Genomic DNA, 18,222 nt, shown 5'->3' with positions numbered 1-18,222 from the left:
GGATCCCACATGCCGCGGAGCGGCTGGGCCCGTGAGCCATGGCCGCTGAGCCTGCGCGTCCGGAGCCTGTGCCCCGCAACGGGAGAGGCCACAGCAGAGGGAGGCCCGCATACCACAAAAAAAAAAAAAAAAAAAAAAAAAAAAGAGCATCCTGAAAACATCCTTCCCCTATGAAAGCTTTTAACCTGAGTTTGTAATTTCTCCTCTTTTCGTTCTACAGAACATCTGGTGAACTCTGCCTGGGACCCTGCACATTCTGGGACTTTGGCAATGAGTTAGACCACCAAGGTCCCAGGCCCGCGCCGAGCCTTTGAGTAGGAAAAGTTTCCTTTTCTCCATGAAAAGCAATAAGCAGGATCCATCAGTACAGATATGCCTGGGAAGACTTGGCTGTCTTCGGATCACTCCACTTCTTGTCTTCGCTTTGGCCTTGCCACTAACATTGTGACCTTGAGCAGCTCTCAAGACTTTTTGGTCCTCCGTGTTATGTAAAATAAGCCAGTTCTCTCCATTTAAGTCATATCATTCTGTTTAATTCAGGAAAGTAGTCTTATTGAATGCCTGTGTTGTGCAAGATCTCTGCAAAGTGCTGGGATACAGTGATGGCAAAACAAACAGCGGGCCTGCATGGTTGACTGGGAAGGCAGACATACAAATGTGCTAACTAATAAGAAAGATTACTGGGTGCCTTGGAAGCATGCGGCAGGGAGATTTAACACCACTGCCCCCTTCCCTGACACACACACACATGCATTGGCCCCATACAGGAAGCCTTACACACACATTCATTCACCCTAAACACTTAGGAAGTGATGCTTGAGTACTAGTTAGCTAGCTGGAGTGTGGGGTGTTGGAAGCAGAAGAAAGCCTCTGAGAGAGCCTTGAAGGTTAGAGTCCGTGTGGAACATTAATGAACTGCCACAAGCCTAATACCGACCACCGGAGCTTGCAGGGTTCAGGAGAAAGGTTGGAGATACGATCGGGGATCAGGTCATGAATCTTAATAAACCCTGGTAAGGACTGTGAACTTCTCACTGAGGGCAAGGGATATATATTGTAATCTCTAGAGCAAACAGTTTTCTTTAAAAAATCAAAAGGTATAACTAAGCATAAATGGGATACAAAACAATGCCTGATTAATTCAAAAGGCGTGGAGGAAGGAAAAAATGAACAAAGAGCATATGGCACAAATAGAAGACAAATAGCAAGATAATTGACTTAAATACAACCATATCAATGATTACATTAAATTAATGACCAAAGACCAGTTAAAAGATCATCAGACTGGATAAAATGGTAAGATTAAGAATATGGTGTTTGCAAGAGACATGTTAAATGAAAAAACAAACTGCTAAAACTGGAAAAAATATACCATGCAAATAATCATAAGAGGATGGCTAATATCCAAAAACCAGAAAACAAGTGTTGGCGAGGATGTGGAGAAATTGGAACCCTTGTGTACTGTTGGTGGGAATATAAATGGTATAGCCATTGTGGAAAACAATATGGAGGTTCCTCAAAAAGTTAAAAATAGAATTACCATATGACCAGCAATTCTGGGTATATTCCCAAAAGAATTGAAAGCAGGGTCTTGAAGAGATCATCGTACACCCATGTTCAGAGCAGTATTATTCACTCTAGCTAAAATGTGGAAGCAACCCAAGCGTCCAACATATGAATGGATAAGCAAAACATTGCATATACATATAATGAAATATTATTCAGCCTTAAAAAGGAAGGAATTCTGACACATGCTACAACATGGATGAACCTTGAGGACATTATGCTAAGTGAAATAAGCCAGTCACAAAAAGACAAATACTGTATGATTCCACTTATAAGAGGTTCTCAGAGTAGTCAAAATCATAGACAGTATAATGGTTGCTGCCAGGGGCTAGGGAAGGCGATAATGGGGAGTTATTATTTAATAGGCATAGATTTTCAGTTTTATAAGATGAAGAGAGTAATGGGGATGGATGGTGGTGATGGCTGCACAACAATGTGAATGTATTTAATGCTGCTTAACTGTACACTCAACAATAGTTAAGATGGTAAATTTTTATGTTATGTGTTTTTTGACACATACACCCAAAAAAAGAATCATAAAAAAGCTGTAGCATTCATAATATCTGACACAGACTTCAAAACAAAAAGAATTACCAATAATTTGAAAGGACATTTCATAATGATAAAATGATCAATTCCTCAGAATGACAATTTAAAATTATATGCCTAGTAACAAAACTTCAAAATACATGAAGCAGAAACTGACAGAACGAAAGGGAGAAACAGACAAATCAATAATTATAGTTAGAATATTTAGCACCCCTCTTTTAGTAATAGATAGATCAAGTGACAGTAAGGGTCAGAACATTTAAACATTATAAAACAATTTAACCTACTTCACATGTATAGAACACCACACCCAATAACTGCAGAATACACTTCAAGTGCACATGAAACATTGACCAAAATAGACCATGTACTTGGCCCTAAAAAGGTCTCAATTTCAAAGGATTGAAACTGTAGTTTATGTTCTCTAGTCACAATGGAACTAAAGTAGAAATCATTAATAAAGACAGCTGAACAACCCCAAATATTTGGAAACTAAATATTTGCTAAATAAATTATAGCTAAAAAAGAAATCACAAGGGAAAGTAGGAAATTGAATGATCATAAAAAACCAACTTATCAAAATTTATGGGATGTAGCTAAAGCAATGTTTGGAGAGAAATCAATAACTTTAAATGCTTATATTTGAAAAAAAAAAAGCTTAAAAACCATTGGTCTAGGGCTTCCCTGGTGGCGCAGTGGTTGAGAGTCTGCCTGCCGATGCAGGGGACACGGGTTCGTGCCCCGGTCCGGGAGGATCCCACATGCCGCGGAGCAACTAAGCCCGTGAGCCATGGCCGCTGGGCCTGCGCGTCCAGAGCCTGTGCTCTGCAACGCGAGAGGCCGCGAGAGGCCACGACAGTGAGAGGCCCGCGTACCGCAAAAAAAAAAAAAAAAAAAAAAAACCATTGGTCTAATCTTCCACATTAAAAAGCTAGAAAAATAACAAATTAAACCCAAAGTTAATAAAAGGAAATAAAGATAAAAGTAGAAATGAAACAGAAGAGAAACAAGGAACAATCAATGAAACTAAAAGTTGGGTCTTTGAAAATGTTAATACAATTGATAAACATTTAGGTTAACTGATCAAGAAATTCATTTCAGTATCAGTAAAGAAAAAGGAGGTAACACTATAGATCCTACAGATAATAAAGGGATAATATGGGAATGTTATAAAAAATTTTATGTCAATAATTAAACTTAGATGAAATGGACAAATTTTCTTGAAAGACACAAACAACCAAAAGTGACACAAGAAATAGAAAATGTGAATAACCCAATATCTGTTACAGAAATTGAAACACAGGTAAAAACCTTCTGACAAAGAAAAACTCCAGGTACAGATGGCTTTACTGGTGAATTTTACCAAACATTTAAAAATTTTAAAAAAGCAATTTGACATAACCTTTCAGAAAATTGAGAAAGGAGCACTTCCTGAAACATATATGAGGTCAGTATTACCCTTGATGCCAAAACCAACAATGCATTACAAAAAGGAAAATTATAGCACAATATCCTTCATGAAAATAGGTGTAAAATTCTTAATATCAAACCAAATCCAACAATATATGAAAGGATGATGCATCATGACTATATGGGGCTTATTGCAGGAGTATGTTGTTGGTTTAACTTTTTTTTTAATCAATGTGATTTTATCACAATAATTAAAAGAGAATTATATTACCTCTAGAGGTGCAGATAAAAACATCTGACAAAAATTGAACCCTCATTCATGGTAAATCTCTCAGCAAACTAGGAATTGAAGGAAATTCTTCTATCTGGTAAAGGCAGTATGAAAAATACATCCAGTACTTAAGAATGAGAGACAGAACTCAATCCTGCTAAGATTGAGAACAAGGCAAGAATATCCTCTCTTACTTCTTTTATTCAATATTATACTTGAGGTTCTAGGCCATGCAATTAGAACAGAAAAATAAGAGACATAAATATTGAAAAGAAAGAAGGAAAATCATCTTTATTCGCAGGCAACATGATTGTGTACGTTGAAAATTCAATGAAATCCCCCTCCAAAACAACTAGGACTAAATAAATGAATTTAGCAAGGTCTCAAGATACTGTCAGGAGATGGTTCTTCCCAGGTCTCTCATGTTTCTGCCTGTCTTGCAAGCAGAGACACTGACTGCCTTTGTTCTGGGCTGTATAGGATTATATATACGTGTGTAAGTACATGCATATATGTACGTGCATACGTGTACGTGCATACGTGTGTGTGTATATGTGTACATATATGTACGGTGGCCAACCTTGGATGGTAGTGATATAGTGTCTGCCTCCAGAGCAAAGGGTAGGTTTGTTTACTACTAAGTATAATAAAGATAATTTCTCCCTCGGGGCCAAAGTTCAGGCAGGTTTACTGCTCATTACAAAAGAATTAGGTTCCTTAAGCTTGGGTTATCCTCTCCTGCAACACACCCCATTGCATGTACAGGCATCACTTGGTCCCCTTCACTTTGCCCTATAGGAATCAGGGTTTGGGGAACCAAAAGCCAATACTGATTACTGCTATTGCTGTGAGTTAATAAGTTATCCTTTGTCTCTGACCCAAGATTCTCATGCCTTCCGCCAGCATCCATGAAACCTGTTATTTTACAAGTAAGGTAAAACCTCAGAGCCTTCAAAGTTCTTGATAGATACAAAATCAATTGTCTCAATATACTAGCAACAAACAACTAAAAATGAAATTAATAATCTATACATTGACAATAACATGAAAGGCATAATATAGTGATAAATTTATAAGATGTGCCTAAGACCTGTACACTGAAAGCTACAAAGACCTTGCTGAGAGAAATTAAAGACCTAAATAAATGGAGGGATATTCTGTGTTCCTGGATGGGAAAAAATTAAATTCTTCCCAGTCAACCATTTGAATCTTGAGTGGAAGAGAAGACAGCAATGGCCTATCGCTTCCATGGAAGGCATCATATCTGCCTCCCAGGACAGCGCCCTGACGAGACTGGCTATGAGCTCTCGTAGCAGAGATGCCAAGAACATCTCTGGTTCCTGTCTTCCCCCTCTCTTCTGGCCCCATGAGCTCCCTCATGCATCCAATGAATTCCCTTTCTGTGTCGGCTAGTCAAGTCGATTTCTAAAAAAACTTCTCTGGTGTAAAAAATCTTGAAGAATCAGGCTACAAGCCTACCCAAGAGAGGAAGAATGGTCCCAAACCCAAGTGACTGACCAAAGCCATTGGTGGGTGCTAACAGCTTTTCCATCATCTATAAAATGGTGGTAGTCCCCACTCTGCCTATTTCACAGCATTGGTGCTCAGACTAAAGCTCAGATGTACAAAGGCTTTGCAGAGAAATGCACAGGAGGTGTGATTTGAACAGCTGGAAACACTAGAGATGAAAATGGAAGACCTCAGGCTTATCACCAGAGATTCATTTTAAAAGCCTTTCGAAAAGGCAAGAATGGAAAGAACTCGTATTTGGAAGCAGAAACATTTGGAGTTATACCCCCATCCTGCCACTTAGCCACTCGTGTATAAGGTGGACGTGATTGTGAAAGGATCCGATGGGACGTTGCATCCAACACCTAGAAAATGCTCCGCCAATTAGGCATCACGGTTTCCCTTCCTTTCTGATCTGCCCCAGAAGTGTTCTTCACATATAACCTGCTTTAGAATTTAAAATTAATTTTTTTAAATAAATTTATTTATTTATTTTTGGCTGCGTTGGGTCTTCGTTGCGGTGCGCGGGCTTCTCAGTGTGGTGGCTTCTCTTGTTGCAGAGCATGAGCTCTAGGCACGCGGGCTTCAATAGTTGTGGCACATGGGCTCAGTAGTTGTGGCTCCCGGGCTCTATAGCGCAGGCTCAGTAGTTGTGGTGCACGGGCTTAGTTGCTCCGCGGCATGTGGGATCTTCCCGGACCAGGGCTCGAACCCGTGACCCCTGCATTGGCGGGCAGATTCTTAACCACTGCGGGCTCGAACCCGTGACCCCTGCATTGGCAGGCAGATTCTTAACCACTGCCCCACCAAGGTTAATTTAAATTTAATTTTTAATTAAATTTTAATTAAGTGTCATCAAAAATGTAAAAATCATCTAGCTCTCAAAAGGTGATATGAAGCATGTGAATAAGAAACAAAACAGGCCTGGAATTTAAAAGAATATGGAAGTTATTAGATATCAAATATAAAAGTAAACCCATCTAAATAGGGATCCAGAGAGCTCCCTTTATTCCTCTCTAGGCTTTCCCACCGGAATCGCCATAAAAACATTTTGCACACACACAATGGCTAGGAAGACTAAAAAGATGTAAAGCTTCCAAAAAATGACAGATGCTCAGCTTAGGGGGGCTGATGGTGGGGTCAGATGAGCTCAGGCCTGGAAGAGCCCACTGTGTGTTTGGTCACAGCTCCAGGTCAGTACACCAGCCTTCCAGATGCGAGGCTGACATCAGGGCTTCCTGAGAGTGAGACTGGCTGGAGCCGCTGGCTGGGAGGTAGACACTTCCTCCTTCTTTGCATCCTCCAGTTGCTTCACTCTCCAATCTTGCCCCTGCTCCACTAGCACCTGATGGAACTGCTGCATGGCTAGAGGGTCCAAATGGGGACAGAGAAAAATACTTAGTGGGTTTCATGTGGGCCCCAGATATACCCAGGTCCTAGCAGACCACCACAGAGCCTCTCGTTCAGGGATGCTGAACTTGAGCCTTCCCCTCTTTGGGATAGATTTCCAAGTCGACCTGCCGCATCCCCCATGGCTCTTTTTGGCTTCATCATCACAGCCCCTGCCTGCCAGTTACCTTCATGACTCAGATCAAATCTTGTCACCTAGCTGATGGCCTTGGCCTCATCATTTTCTCTCTGCCTCTAGTGGCCCTTCACTCAGTCTATTTTCCACATTAGCCCAAAAGATATTTGTGTAACATAAATGTTCTCTTATTCATTGCTATGCTCCCAGCAGGTAGAACAGTGACCTGCATGTGTTGAGATACAATAGATAAAATGAATGTCATGTTTCCATAACCTTCAGAGGAGAATCTAAACTCCACAGTATAGCATACAGGGACTTCTAGGTCATCTCCCTGTCTATCTCACCTAGTAGCCAGCAAGTCCCACATGGGCAGAGCTCCATTTCTTGAGAGCTTACGGTCCCAATGACCTGCTCAATGGCAGACACAGACCAGACACCCAAAAGGTATAATATACCTCAAGTGCCTATCAGTTCCTGTTTACAAAGGAGTTTGAAGATATGAAAGTGGAAACAGAGGGCCTAGAAGGCCTGGAGCTATAGGCTGCTAAAGGCAAAAAAAGGGCGACTCCACTATTGCATCATACAGGAGTGGCTGGGGCACCTTTGAAGGATGCCAGGATTGGGAGGTCAGCCCCACTCACCGCTTCTTAGCAGGAGGGGCCTAGCTGCAAAGATGAGGCGGAACCAGCCAGGCTCCTTACACATGAAGGTCTTGCCACGGGACAAAATCAGCTTGTTGTGCAGGAAGCGGCAATGGAGGAGCAGCTCTTCCTCAAATGTGCATGGGTCCAGGTACTGGGGAGGACAGAGTGACAAAGCTGAGCTCAAAACCCATCAGGCAGATCTGCCCTGTAACACCTGTCTTCATTCCCAGAACTCACCTGTTTCAAGTTGATCCAGACATAGAGGCCAGAGCCACGATTGAGAAAAGGGACTTTCAATACCTTCAGTTTCTTAGTAATGTACCTGTGAGCCTCCTGCAGCCGGAAGCGATAAATGGGCAGGTACACATTGTCAATCCATTCTGGATGGGTGGAGGAAGAGGGCTGTCACACATCTCAGGGCTAAGATCTGCCAGAGGGTTCCTGACAAAATGCTCCCTACCTGGGCTTCGTGCCTGCTGATTCTATCCAAGCCTGACTTATTATATTTGAACTGACTTATACCCAACACACCCGTTTCCACTAGGTAGGTGGAGACATTGGGCTTCTCAATAATTGTGTAGGAAAGTTCTGTTTGAGTTTACACCCTTGAGGCAAGAAGTTGAGGTGTCCCCTAAATGGGGTTGATGCTTCTGTTGTCAACTGGGCAAGTAGCAGGTACTCATAGCTCCCTTACTTCCTGCCTTAGACCCTAACAAACGGACACTGAAGAACCTCATCGTCATGCTTGAGGATGATCTTAGCCCAACTATCCTCAGCATTGGCAGCGCTTTAGAACCACTTGGGAAGCTTTTAAAAGGCCTGATGGCCCAGGTTATATCCCCAGACATCTAAATCAAAATCTTCACGGATACAGCCTACGCATCAGTATTTAAACTTCCCAGGTAATTCCCATGTGCGTCCAAGACTGAGAACCAGCGTTCAAGGAGCTGGGAACCTGGTTTCTACCAAACTATCAGAGGGCCTGGCACCATGCAGGGAGGCATCCAGCTGGATTTCTCCTACCTACCCCTTTCCCCACCCAAAGCTGAAAGCAAATTGTTTTCTAAACCAGATTATCTGATTACATTAGTTTGTTTCATTATATCCCCGCTTTTAATTTAAATCCTCGGGCCTGGCATCTGCTCTATTACAGGGAATTTTTAAAAGGAGCCCTTATCTAAGTTTGGGCAATGGCATAAAAGGGGAAGGTGAATTCAGGCGCCATAGATGTAGCCACACCAACTTGCCCAAATGGCAGCTCTCCTTTGGCCACACTGGAAGATGAAGTTAAATCATATTCGAGGAATCAGGGTGTTCCTTTGTAATCTTTGCCTGGAGCAAGCCAGCTTTGGGGGAGGGAAAACTGACCTTCACATAAAGACTCATTTCTGAAGTTCCCACCTTTAAGTCCTAGAGTACAGTTGATGATCCCCTTTCCAAGCAGAGCACGAGCTACCAGATGGCCAGTGTTTTAGACCAGCACCTCCATCTTCTGTCTACACCCGGCTGCATCATCTGAGCTACAGCCTGCCCTCCTGTAAACTTCCTGTCCTGCCACTGTTAAATCCAAGACAGTGAACAGGGTCTCACTGTATTGAAGGCATGTCAGAGGCCCAAGCAGACCCAGGAATTCCCCGTGGCCATGAGGTCTGGCCCTGAACAGGGCTCAGTACCTCTGTCCTGGAGCAGCTGACACAGCTTATACTGGGTGACGCCAGAGATGCTGTGGAGGTAGCCAAAGGAGCTCATGGCAGAGGCCACCTCCCTGTTGCGGGTGTATAGAGTGCCAAACCGGAAGCTAGAGGTGCCGAAATCCTAGAGGAAGAGAAGCAGGGAAGGAAATACCCAGTTGGTCTGCCTTCTGCTTCTGGCTCGACTTCCTTCCCTACCCAAGGACAGGCAGCTGGGACTTACCTTACTGGTGCCCCAGATCACATGGGTCTTGTTGGGGTCAGGCAAACTGGAGAGGAGAGAGTACAGTCAAGATTATGGAGAAATATTTGAAGGATGAAGACTTGGGGTCTATGAAGGGAAGGTGAAAGTGGCCTTGAGGACCTTCCTAGACAGAAGGGCCTATGGGACCCAAAGTCAAGAAGCAGCTGCCCCAGTTAAGCCAGGAAGTCAACAAAAGGTATCCTTGTGGAACCAGATGGGACAGCTCTCAAGTGCCCACTGAATGAAGTCCAGGGCCCTCAGCCTGGCTCGTGGTCTTCCTACAGCTGGTCCAAAGCCACCTTCTTGGCAGTTGGCTTCTACACAAGTGGGCCACCCACCATTTCTAAAATGTGTTCACCTATTTCTTACTGCCCCACATTTGGTGAAGCTCTTCCTTCCTCCAGGCATGCTCTTCTCTTGCTTTGCCTGCTGGATCCTATCCTAGGGCCGAATACTACCCTTAAGAAAGTTCTGCTCTATTTCTATTCTTTCCACATGCCCTACTTCTCAAGAAGTTCCTACCCTGACCTTCTGGAGGGCTTCAACTTGACTTTTGACAATGCATATGCTACCTTTCCCTCAAGTTATCTCATGTACAAAATGGCGTTTAGAGAAGACACTTGGGAGGAAAGATGATGCTCTGCTCACTTTCACACTCCCAGTGGCTCTGAGCTCAGTTCCTGGCATGCAGCCAATTAAGTTTATGGCCCATGGAGTCACCCTGCAAAGTAGGAACTTCATGGTTCTCATTCCCAGTTCCAGCCAAGACCAACTCACCTCTCCAGGCTCAGAACACTATGGAATGGGATGGCTTCATCAAACACAGACAGCATGTAAATCTCATCTATAATCACATGTAGGTTATACCTGCATGTTGGGTGAAAGAGGGAGGACGATATCCAGGTTCTCCCTAATTGTTAGCTCGCTTCGTTTGATGGTCCTCTCTAGACACAGATCAGACACTCCTACTTCCCCATCAGCCCATCCAACCCTTCCAAGAGGTGTGGCAAGGTAGAAGAGGGTCTCTCCTTCACCAGAGAGGACCTTTCACACTGACTTGGGGGTACTAGGAAGGAAGAGGACCCAAAAGACATGCATGAGAACATTCGACCTCACGCTTCAACCATCAAGCAGAGACTAGTGGGAAGGGACTGGGCATCCCAGAGAGGTCTCTTCTGGTACAGTCAGGAGCTGCCACCCAAGATCTGAATCGAATAGGTTTATAAAGTAGGCTAAGTGCTCATGTGCTTCATCTCCTTTATTCTCCCAACAGCCCTTTGAAGCAGTACTGTTACCTCTATTTCACAGAAAGAAACTAAGTTTCTGAGACAGAAAGTTAATTCCCTCAGCTAGCCGGTGCTAGAGCTGGAATGTAGACCTCCCCCAGCATTCTTCCTCTTGTCCCTTGCTCTGCCATTAATTGGTCTGGATACGTTATGAAGTTTGAATAAGGGTTTCTTCTAGATAGAAGAAGACTATCCACCCTAAGAGGGCTATTTCCAGACTTCAGAGATAACTGATGTTAACATGTTCTTAGAAATGAGACATGAAAATTCTACAGGGACTCATCTTCACCCCACAAGGTCTGAGAGGCTGTCTTCCTTGGCACCTCAAGCCAAGTAGTTTGGGAAATGGATGCGGGAAGAAAGTGCTTATGCTACAAGAGGTGGAAAGGCAACAGAACTATATGATGACTGTTATGTAGGTATGTGCACATGGACAAAGGCTAGAAAGGAAATGGCACAGTTTGAAGTAGTGAGCAGGTGGGTGCATTTTCCTTCATTTCAATTTCAGTTAGTTGTCCGTAACTTCACAAAGTATACCATGCAGTAAGAATATTTAGGGTGTATTATTTCTGGTTCTGACTCCTTGACTATGAGTGATTGGAACCCTTCTTATGGACTTCATCTAGTCTCAAGGGGGTAGAACTCATACTTCTTGGCAAATTCCAAATATTCCATCACTGAGTCTCGGGAGTAGACGTCTCCCAGAGGATTCTGAGGGTTGATTAGCACAAGGTCTCTGAACTTTTTCCCCTAAAAAGAACCAAACATAACCAAGTGAACACAAGTCCTTCGCATCTACATCAAGTTCAGCCAAAGATCAGGTCAGGGCACCAAGTATCGAGCACCTAATCAAGACCTCAGTGGGCTCTCAGAGGAGCAACTATCATATTTTTGCCCACAGAGGGGATCAGGAAGGAGCTCTGGGGGCCGCCATAGCCAGGGCTCCTCGGAGGATGTGCCCTGGGACACTATCTCTTTTGAAGAAGGTGTCCACAGCGTCTCGGTGAACAAGTTATACCAGAGTGTCCATACTCAGTCCCTTTCCAGGGTGGCAGTGCCCACCCTGAAGACCTGGTTCCCCCCTGACCTCAATCTTAGCCCCGAGCAGGGCTTGTTCCAGCTTGTCTACAGTGAGCTGGAATGGATAGGCGCTCGCCTCAGTGACCTGGAAGACAAACACAGCCTGAGAACCACCTATATGGAAGCTTCCAAGCCTTGATTCCTCATTCCTGTAAACCGTGAACAATCCTTTACCTTCATACCCAGGGCACTAGTCCCACATACCCTCTTTGCCCCATTTCTCCATCCTTCTCCCATACCTTATATGGGAGAAAAGCAAGAAACCCCTACACCTTGGAAATGCCCCAAGATCATTCCATTGCCTGGGTGGGCTGAGCATGGGAAGGGGCCCCACACTGACCTGGCTCTCCAGGTGGACAGGAACCAGCTCAACTTTCGCATACAGGTGGGTACTAAAGATAAAGCCACCATAGGAGGGGGTGGGGACCAGAAAGGCCTCTGGAAGCAGAGAGGCAGAGCTGTTAGTCCAGGGTCTCCCAGTCAGAACGTGCCAGGACCCTCAGACCAGCAGCAACGCTACACTCAGAGAAGGTTAGTTGGGTAATCCCTCCTACTTAGGGATGAATGCTTTGGGGGCACAGCCTCTATAAAAGTAACCCACTCTTCTAAACATTATTTGGGGAAACAAAACTCAAGTCTCTTCTTTGCAGGTACACTAGAGGAGAAAGGGAAGAATACTGCTATAAGTGACTTGGAATCCAGGGACTCAAGCCAGGCTTGCCAGCAGGTAGAACACGGGTCATCAGCAAGTCTTGTCAGCTCCAGACTGACACTGGAGGCTGAGGTCCACACACAAGGAGGGCTCTCATCTCTCTACATGGCTCAGGTCATGTGACCCTGGTGATCTCATGTGTTCTTTTCTTCCCATCCATTCGGCCTCATTGATGGGCTAATCAAGGACCCATCCCTTCAAGTGAAATGGCCGTCTTGGTAACAAGTCTCCCATGCAGTAGGTTCATCAAGAAATCAGAGATTCTTATTTCAGATTGTTAAGAGGCATTGTTAAGAAGGAGACTGGGAACAAATCTCTCAAGCTTTATTTGGTCTAGAACTCAGTTTTTGATTTTGGTGTTTTTGTTTGTTTTTTGAGGAGATAGAGCACCTATATTGTCTAGTTTACTAGGGCTGTCTGGATTGGAGTTGAGACCAAAAGTCCAACTAATACTGTAATGAGGTGGCTCCCATTGTCACCATCCCTGGGACAGACCTCCTTGAGGACTGTCACATGTCCATATTAAATGGGAACCCAAATCCCTCGCTCCAGCAGACATAGTAGGAAGACGTTCTAACCAGTGCAGGAAGCACCCCAGTACTTTAGGGGAAAGGCCTTCAGTCAAGCTGCTCTTCTCTCCCAAGGCCCAGTGCCCATGCACTCATGTCCACATGCTGCTATTTCCCTGAGGGAACGCAGAGCCCACTGACTTACCACCTGGATCACACAGAACCATGGCTAGTGCGGAGAAGACAGAGGAGCAGCCATTTAGAACAACCACCTGAAGAAGATACACAGAAGGCAGAAGTCGAAAACCAATTGTCACGTAAGAGGGATAGTTCCCCCGTCTCCCTCCCCCTGGGAGGACAGACATGAGGGGTCTCCTCAGCTAGGACCCACTGACCTTCACTCTGCCCCGGCTCTGAGGGGCTCTGCTGGAAAGGCAGAGAGGCCCCCAAGAATATGGTCTTCCCCCAGGGTGGCAGGAAGGCTGGAAAGAGACTCACATTTTCAAGGCGGGCAGGTGCCTTACAGTAGGAGGTCAGGAACCGGGCTACTTCTTTCCACAGGCTGTGGACAGACCCAGAAAGACCTGTGGTTCCCAGGCCTGCCCGTGGGCTTTCCCTACAGTCTAGACTTGGGTCTTTTTGAAAGAGCAAACCATCCAACCTCAGGGTCCTTACAGGGTTAACAGGGGACTGAGGCTCTCAACTCCCCAGGTGACACAGATATTAACTGCAAGAGTTTGGACAAGAACTTGGGCCTTTTGAATTATAGGGCAGTGCTATCTCTGTGATACCAGCCTGCCTCCTATAATATTCTGGGCTAGGCATTTTCTAGAAGTCATTATCCCCCAAAATAGGTAGGCACCCAGCAGAGAATCTGGCACCTTGAGTCCTTCCCTGGATGAGGACAGGTGCCTGTGGACCAGGAGACCCCAGCTCTGTAAGGGGCTACTTACAATGGTTGCCCTCTCCAATCAGGATACTGCAGTAGGTCTTCATCAATGTACAGCATGTCAGTCTGAGTCAACTGTTGACAAATAGAGCATGAGCCCAGCCAGACCAGGGATGCCCAAGAAGTTTCAGCCTGCTCCTAAGACGCATATGGGTGTTTGCCCTGCAACACAGGGCCTCCCAGAGGGAAATGGGCATATATGCTTCATGTTCCCTGGTGAACAGAGGCTTCAATCTTCTTGTCAAAGATTATACAAATAGCTATCCCCTGGGAAGTGTCTGACAACTTCCCCAACCCTACATTTGATCCGGAGGCTCCCTTAGCAGCTTACCCATCATATATCCATCCAGAGAACACTTCCCAACACAGCCCAGCCAGGAGGTTGGATGTGCTATTCTAGAAGCTATTTCCCCACTCCCTTCCCCAAACTTCTAAGTCTTATTCCTGTATCTACAACATGCCAAAGAACATTCTAGGGGGCCTGGTCCTGAAGGTGGGTCCCAGCACAGCCCGGAACGTGGCTTACCCTTTCAGCCAGCAGATCAATACAGATCTTGTTCTCACTGGTACCAAGGTTGATGTAGCCCTGGAGATGGAAGGAATCTAAGGTCACTCCTCTTGCCCTGCCCTACATGGACGCCTTTAACCAGGTCACAAGTACTTATGCTGGACGAGCCCAGATGGGGGTCTCCCTGCTCCATGAGGCAATGCAATCCATGTTTGACAACTTTAATATTAGATAAATTTCTACAAACCCTAAAGATCTCACAGCTTGCAAGTTTCCCTCTTTCGAGCCATTTATTGGGTTGGCCAAAAAGTTTGTTTGGTTAATGAATATGTTGTTCAATAAAGTTCTTGGTGAAAATGAAAAATGTCTTTTATTTTTACTTAAAACCAAATGAACTTTTTGGCCAGCCCTATAGATAATAATAGTTATATTATGTACCAGCTATCATTCATTGAGCTCCTATGTTCTAGACACTAGAGTAAGTGCTTCCTGTGAATTGCCTTAATTCTCACAACTCCTGAGAAAAAAGTTCTATTCTGATCTCTGCTTAAAGAGCGTGAAGCCCAGAAAGGTTGATAAACTACTAGCCATGTGACCTTGGTGATGGGCAGAATTCCACCTGACTGGCCCCGGAGCCTGGATCCTCAGCCAGCCCAGGCCCTGTGTGTATCCATCTCTGCTCTTTCCACTTCCATGGAAGGGCCCTTCAAGTTACTGGAAGAGGTGTGACCCCTCAGAGGCCAGTGGGGATACCTGACTCACTTGGCCCCCAGAAAAGAAGATGGCCACCAGCCACACATCACTTAGATGGGAACAGAAGGAAAGGTGTGGCTAGTGCGGTCCTCCGCCCTCTGGCTGGAGAGCTGTTGTGAACCTCCCTTGCTGGAAGCCTCTTCCACCTCCATTAGGATAACATCCTAACATCTCACAGTGGCCTGATCCCATCCATACCTCTGTCACAGCGCTCACTGTCTCTTCTCAAGCCACATGGGCCTCCTTGTCCAATCACTCCAAGCCCTCCCCACCTTAAAGCTTTCACACATGCTGTTCCTCTTGCCTGGAGGACCCCCACCCCGACTCCCACCACATGGCTGGCTGATTCAACCTTTAAAACATCCTTCCTGACCACCCAAAGCAGGCCTCCCCTTAGTGCTCTTGCAAACATTATTCACGTTCATTTCCCCAATGGCCGACGCTATCCATCACCAGACTGAGTTCCGTGAGGGCAGGTTCACTTACCACAGTGACCAGAGTGACTCCTAGTGGGTAAGAGCTGGGACAGGAGGGGAAATCAGACCCAGCTTGTCAACTTTCTTGGCCACATCACCTTACTTCTGTGCCCATCCCCTTACGTATAGAAGAAAATAGTGCCTACTTCACGGGGCTGGAAGAGTCAGTGAGAGTGCACAGTACTTGACACGGGACTCAGTAAATCCTAGTGATGGGGGCCCTCGAGTATGTCCCCCCATCCTCACCAGGGTGTTCTTGTCCTTGTGGTTTCCTTGGTAGGTGTTGTAGTCCTGGAAGCTGGAGTTGTATAAGGCAGAGATGTCCATCCCACGGTTGGACCGGTCATAGCTGATAAATGTATCTTCAAAATCACTCCATTGGGGGCTTCCCTGGTGGCGCAGTGGTTGAGAGTCCGCCTGCCGATGCAGGGGACGCAGGTTCGTGCCCCTGTCCGGGAAGATCCCACATGCCACGGAGCGGCTAGGCCCGTGAGCCATGGCCGCTGAGCCTGCGCGTCCGGAGCCTGTGCTCCGCAACGGGAGAGGCCACAACAGTGAGAGGCCCGCGTACCGCAAAAAAAAAAAAAAAAAAAATATATATATATATATATATATAGCCAAAATATATCTTTGGAAACATGACGCCAGATTTCAAAATTACATAAATACTACGATGCCCATTTTCACAAGAACCATTTGATTAGTTTGATCAGGTTTTAGGCTGCTGTAACAAACCAAAAACTCTGTGGCTTAAAACAAATAATTTACTTCTTGTTCTTATACACTGGCTCTGGAACTAGGAGTCTTGCCACAAAACATCACTCCGTTGATAAAACGTCTGGCAAGTCTGCCTGGATGATTTGGCCTGCTGCCCACCTCCGACATCGACCCTAGAGTCCATGGAAGCGTTAGGCAGTTGGAAGCTCCCGTCACCTGTGGCCCCAGACTGCAGGTAGTGGAGCATCTGGAACATTAAGTGACCAGGAAGGCCTCCTGGTCCCTGACGGCCTGATTGTGCCTCTGCTTCTCCAGCGCCAGGTCCTGCTGCTGGTGCCTGGTCATCAGCTGCGTGATGTGATCCTCCACGGTCTGCCGCAAGGACAGCACCATCTCCATCAGCTGGGTGTGGATGTCACAGTTTCCGAGGGCCTGGTCCCTCATCTGGCCATAGGGCATGGAGGGCATGTCTGATGGGCCACTCATACTCTGGGTATTCCTATTGGCCTCAGCAGGCTGCCTGGAACCTGCAGAGAAAGAGAGTCCATGCACTGCAGCAAAGGTCTGGGCCTGATCTCAGGCTGGTCACTAGTTCCTCCTACCTCCACACCTTGGTTGTAGGCCCAGATGAATTCGGGAAGAGTTACCTGCTCATTCAAGGGCAATGCCTAAGTGGCCCCAAGCCCAGTTATTGGAGCACTGTACTTAAATGTCATTAACATATGTTCTGGGGAAGAGCCTTAGGGCCCACTTAGAGAAAAAGGGGAAACTGAACAGGTAGGCTGTGGATTCTTCAACCAGAGCAATTCCTGCTCTGTAGAGTTCTAAGTAAGAAAAGGGATTATGCTGCTAAAAACAAAAAAACAAAAACACCAAACCAAAATGCTGAATAAGTCATTCTGCTGGAATAGGGGTAAGTAAACTACTGCCCAAGGGCCAAACCAGCCTTCCATTTGTTTTTGGAAATAAAGTTTTATTGAAACACAGTTGTGTTTGCTTGTTTATATATTATCTATAGCTCCTTTTGTACTTTAATGGCAGAGTTGAATAGTTGTGACACAGACCACATGGCTCACAAGGACTAATATATTTACTATCTGGCCTGTTACAGAAAACATTTGCCAGCTCTTGTTCTAGAACGTCAGCCCTTCTTTTTGCCATTTTTCCCAAGTTGGCCGTACCAGATGTTCAAATCTCCTACTTTGTGTTGCTTCCTGTAAATGCCTTCAACCTGCTCACGGTGACAGCCGCCTTGGACTTCCATCACCAGTAACCATGGTCGAGATACATGTTTCTCGAACTTTAAAGTCCACCAGAATCACTTAGAAGGTTTGTGAGGACACAAATGGCTAGTCCTCATCACTGTACTTTGTTTCAGGAGGTCTGGGGTGGGGCCTAAGAATTTGCAGTTCTAACGAAGCTCCTAGGACTATACTTTCCAAACCTCTAACTATTCAGACCAACCTTCTGTCTGAAAAGAAGTCAAAATGCTGGATAAGCCTTGAGAAACACCTTTATAATGCCTCAAAGAGTAAAAAAAAAAAAAAATCAGATATTAAGAAGCCAGGAGGTAAGAAAATTTGAGGCCGACAGCTGCCTCTAATTCATTATAAGACAATCCTCATATCCCCAGTCACTGAGACCTCTTTTTCTAAGAATCTAGACTTACACATCTCCCACCAAATGCCATCTTCTAAGTTCTTTTTCTATGTTACATCCCTTACATTCCCCCCACATATACAAAACCTTGTTACTTCTTTTACAGGTTTGTGGCACCAGCACTTCAAAGTACTGGACACTCTGCCCAACCTCTCCAACCA

The 18,222-nt window shown here is 45.3% G+C and overlaps 1 protein-coding gene across 1 annotated transcript; it reads right to left on the bottom strand.

The window, feature by feature from the left end:
• Positions 1 to 6,533: 6,533 nt before the first annotated feature.
• On the bottom strand, positions 6,534 to 16,870 carry ACCSL (1-aminocyclopropane-1-carboxylate synthase homolog (inactive) like). The gene is given in 16 exon segments (XM_007131210.2): positions 6,534 to 6,670; positions 7,475 to 7,628; positions 7,715 to 7,857; positions 9,151 to 9,292; positions 9,392 to 9,437; positions 10,190 to 10,279; positions 11,348 to 11,448; positions 11,786 to 11,863; positions 12,119 to 12,216; positions 13,205 to 13,271; positions 13,498 to 13,561; positions 13,953 to 14,023; positions 14,475 to 14,534; positions 15,932 to 16,070; positions 16,522 to 16,666; positions 16,669 to 16,870. Coding segments are annotated over 16 exon segments (1,737 nt in total).
• Between the last annotated feature and the right edge of the window lie 1,352 nt (positions 16,871 to 18,222).

This window comes from Physeter macrocephalus, chromosome 16 (assembly GCF_002837175.3).
Source record: "Physeter macrocephalus isolate SW-GA chromosome 16, ASM283717v5, whole genome shotgun sequence".
NCBI classification, from domain to species: Eukaryota; Metazoa; Chordata; class Mammalia; order Artiodactyla; family Physeteridae; genus Physeter; species Physeter macrocephalus.
The sequence above is the reverse complement of the archived record's forward strand: the minus strand, read 5'-3'. Positions and strand labels throughout refer to the sequence as shown.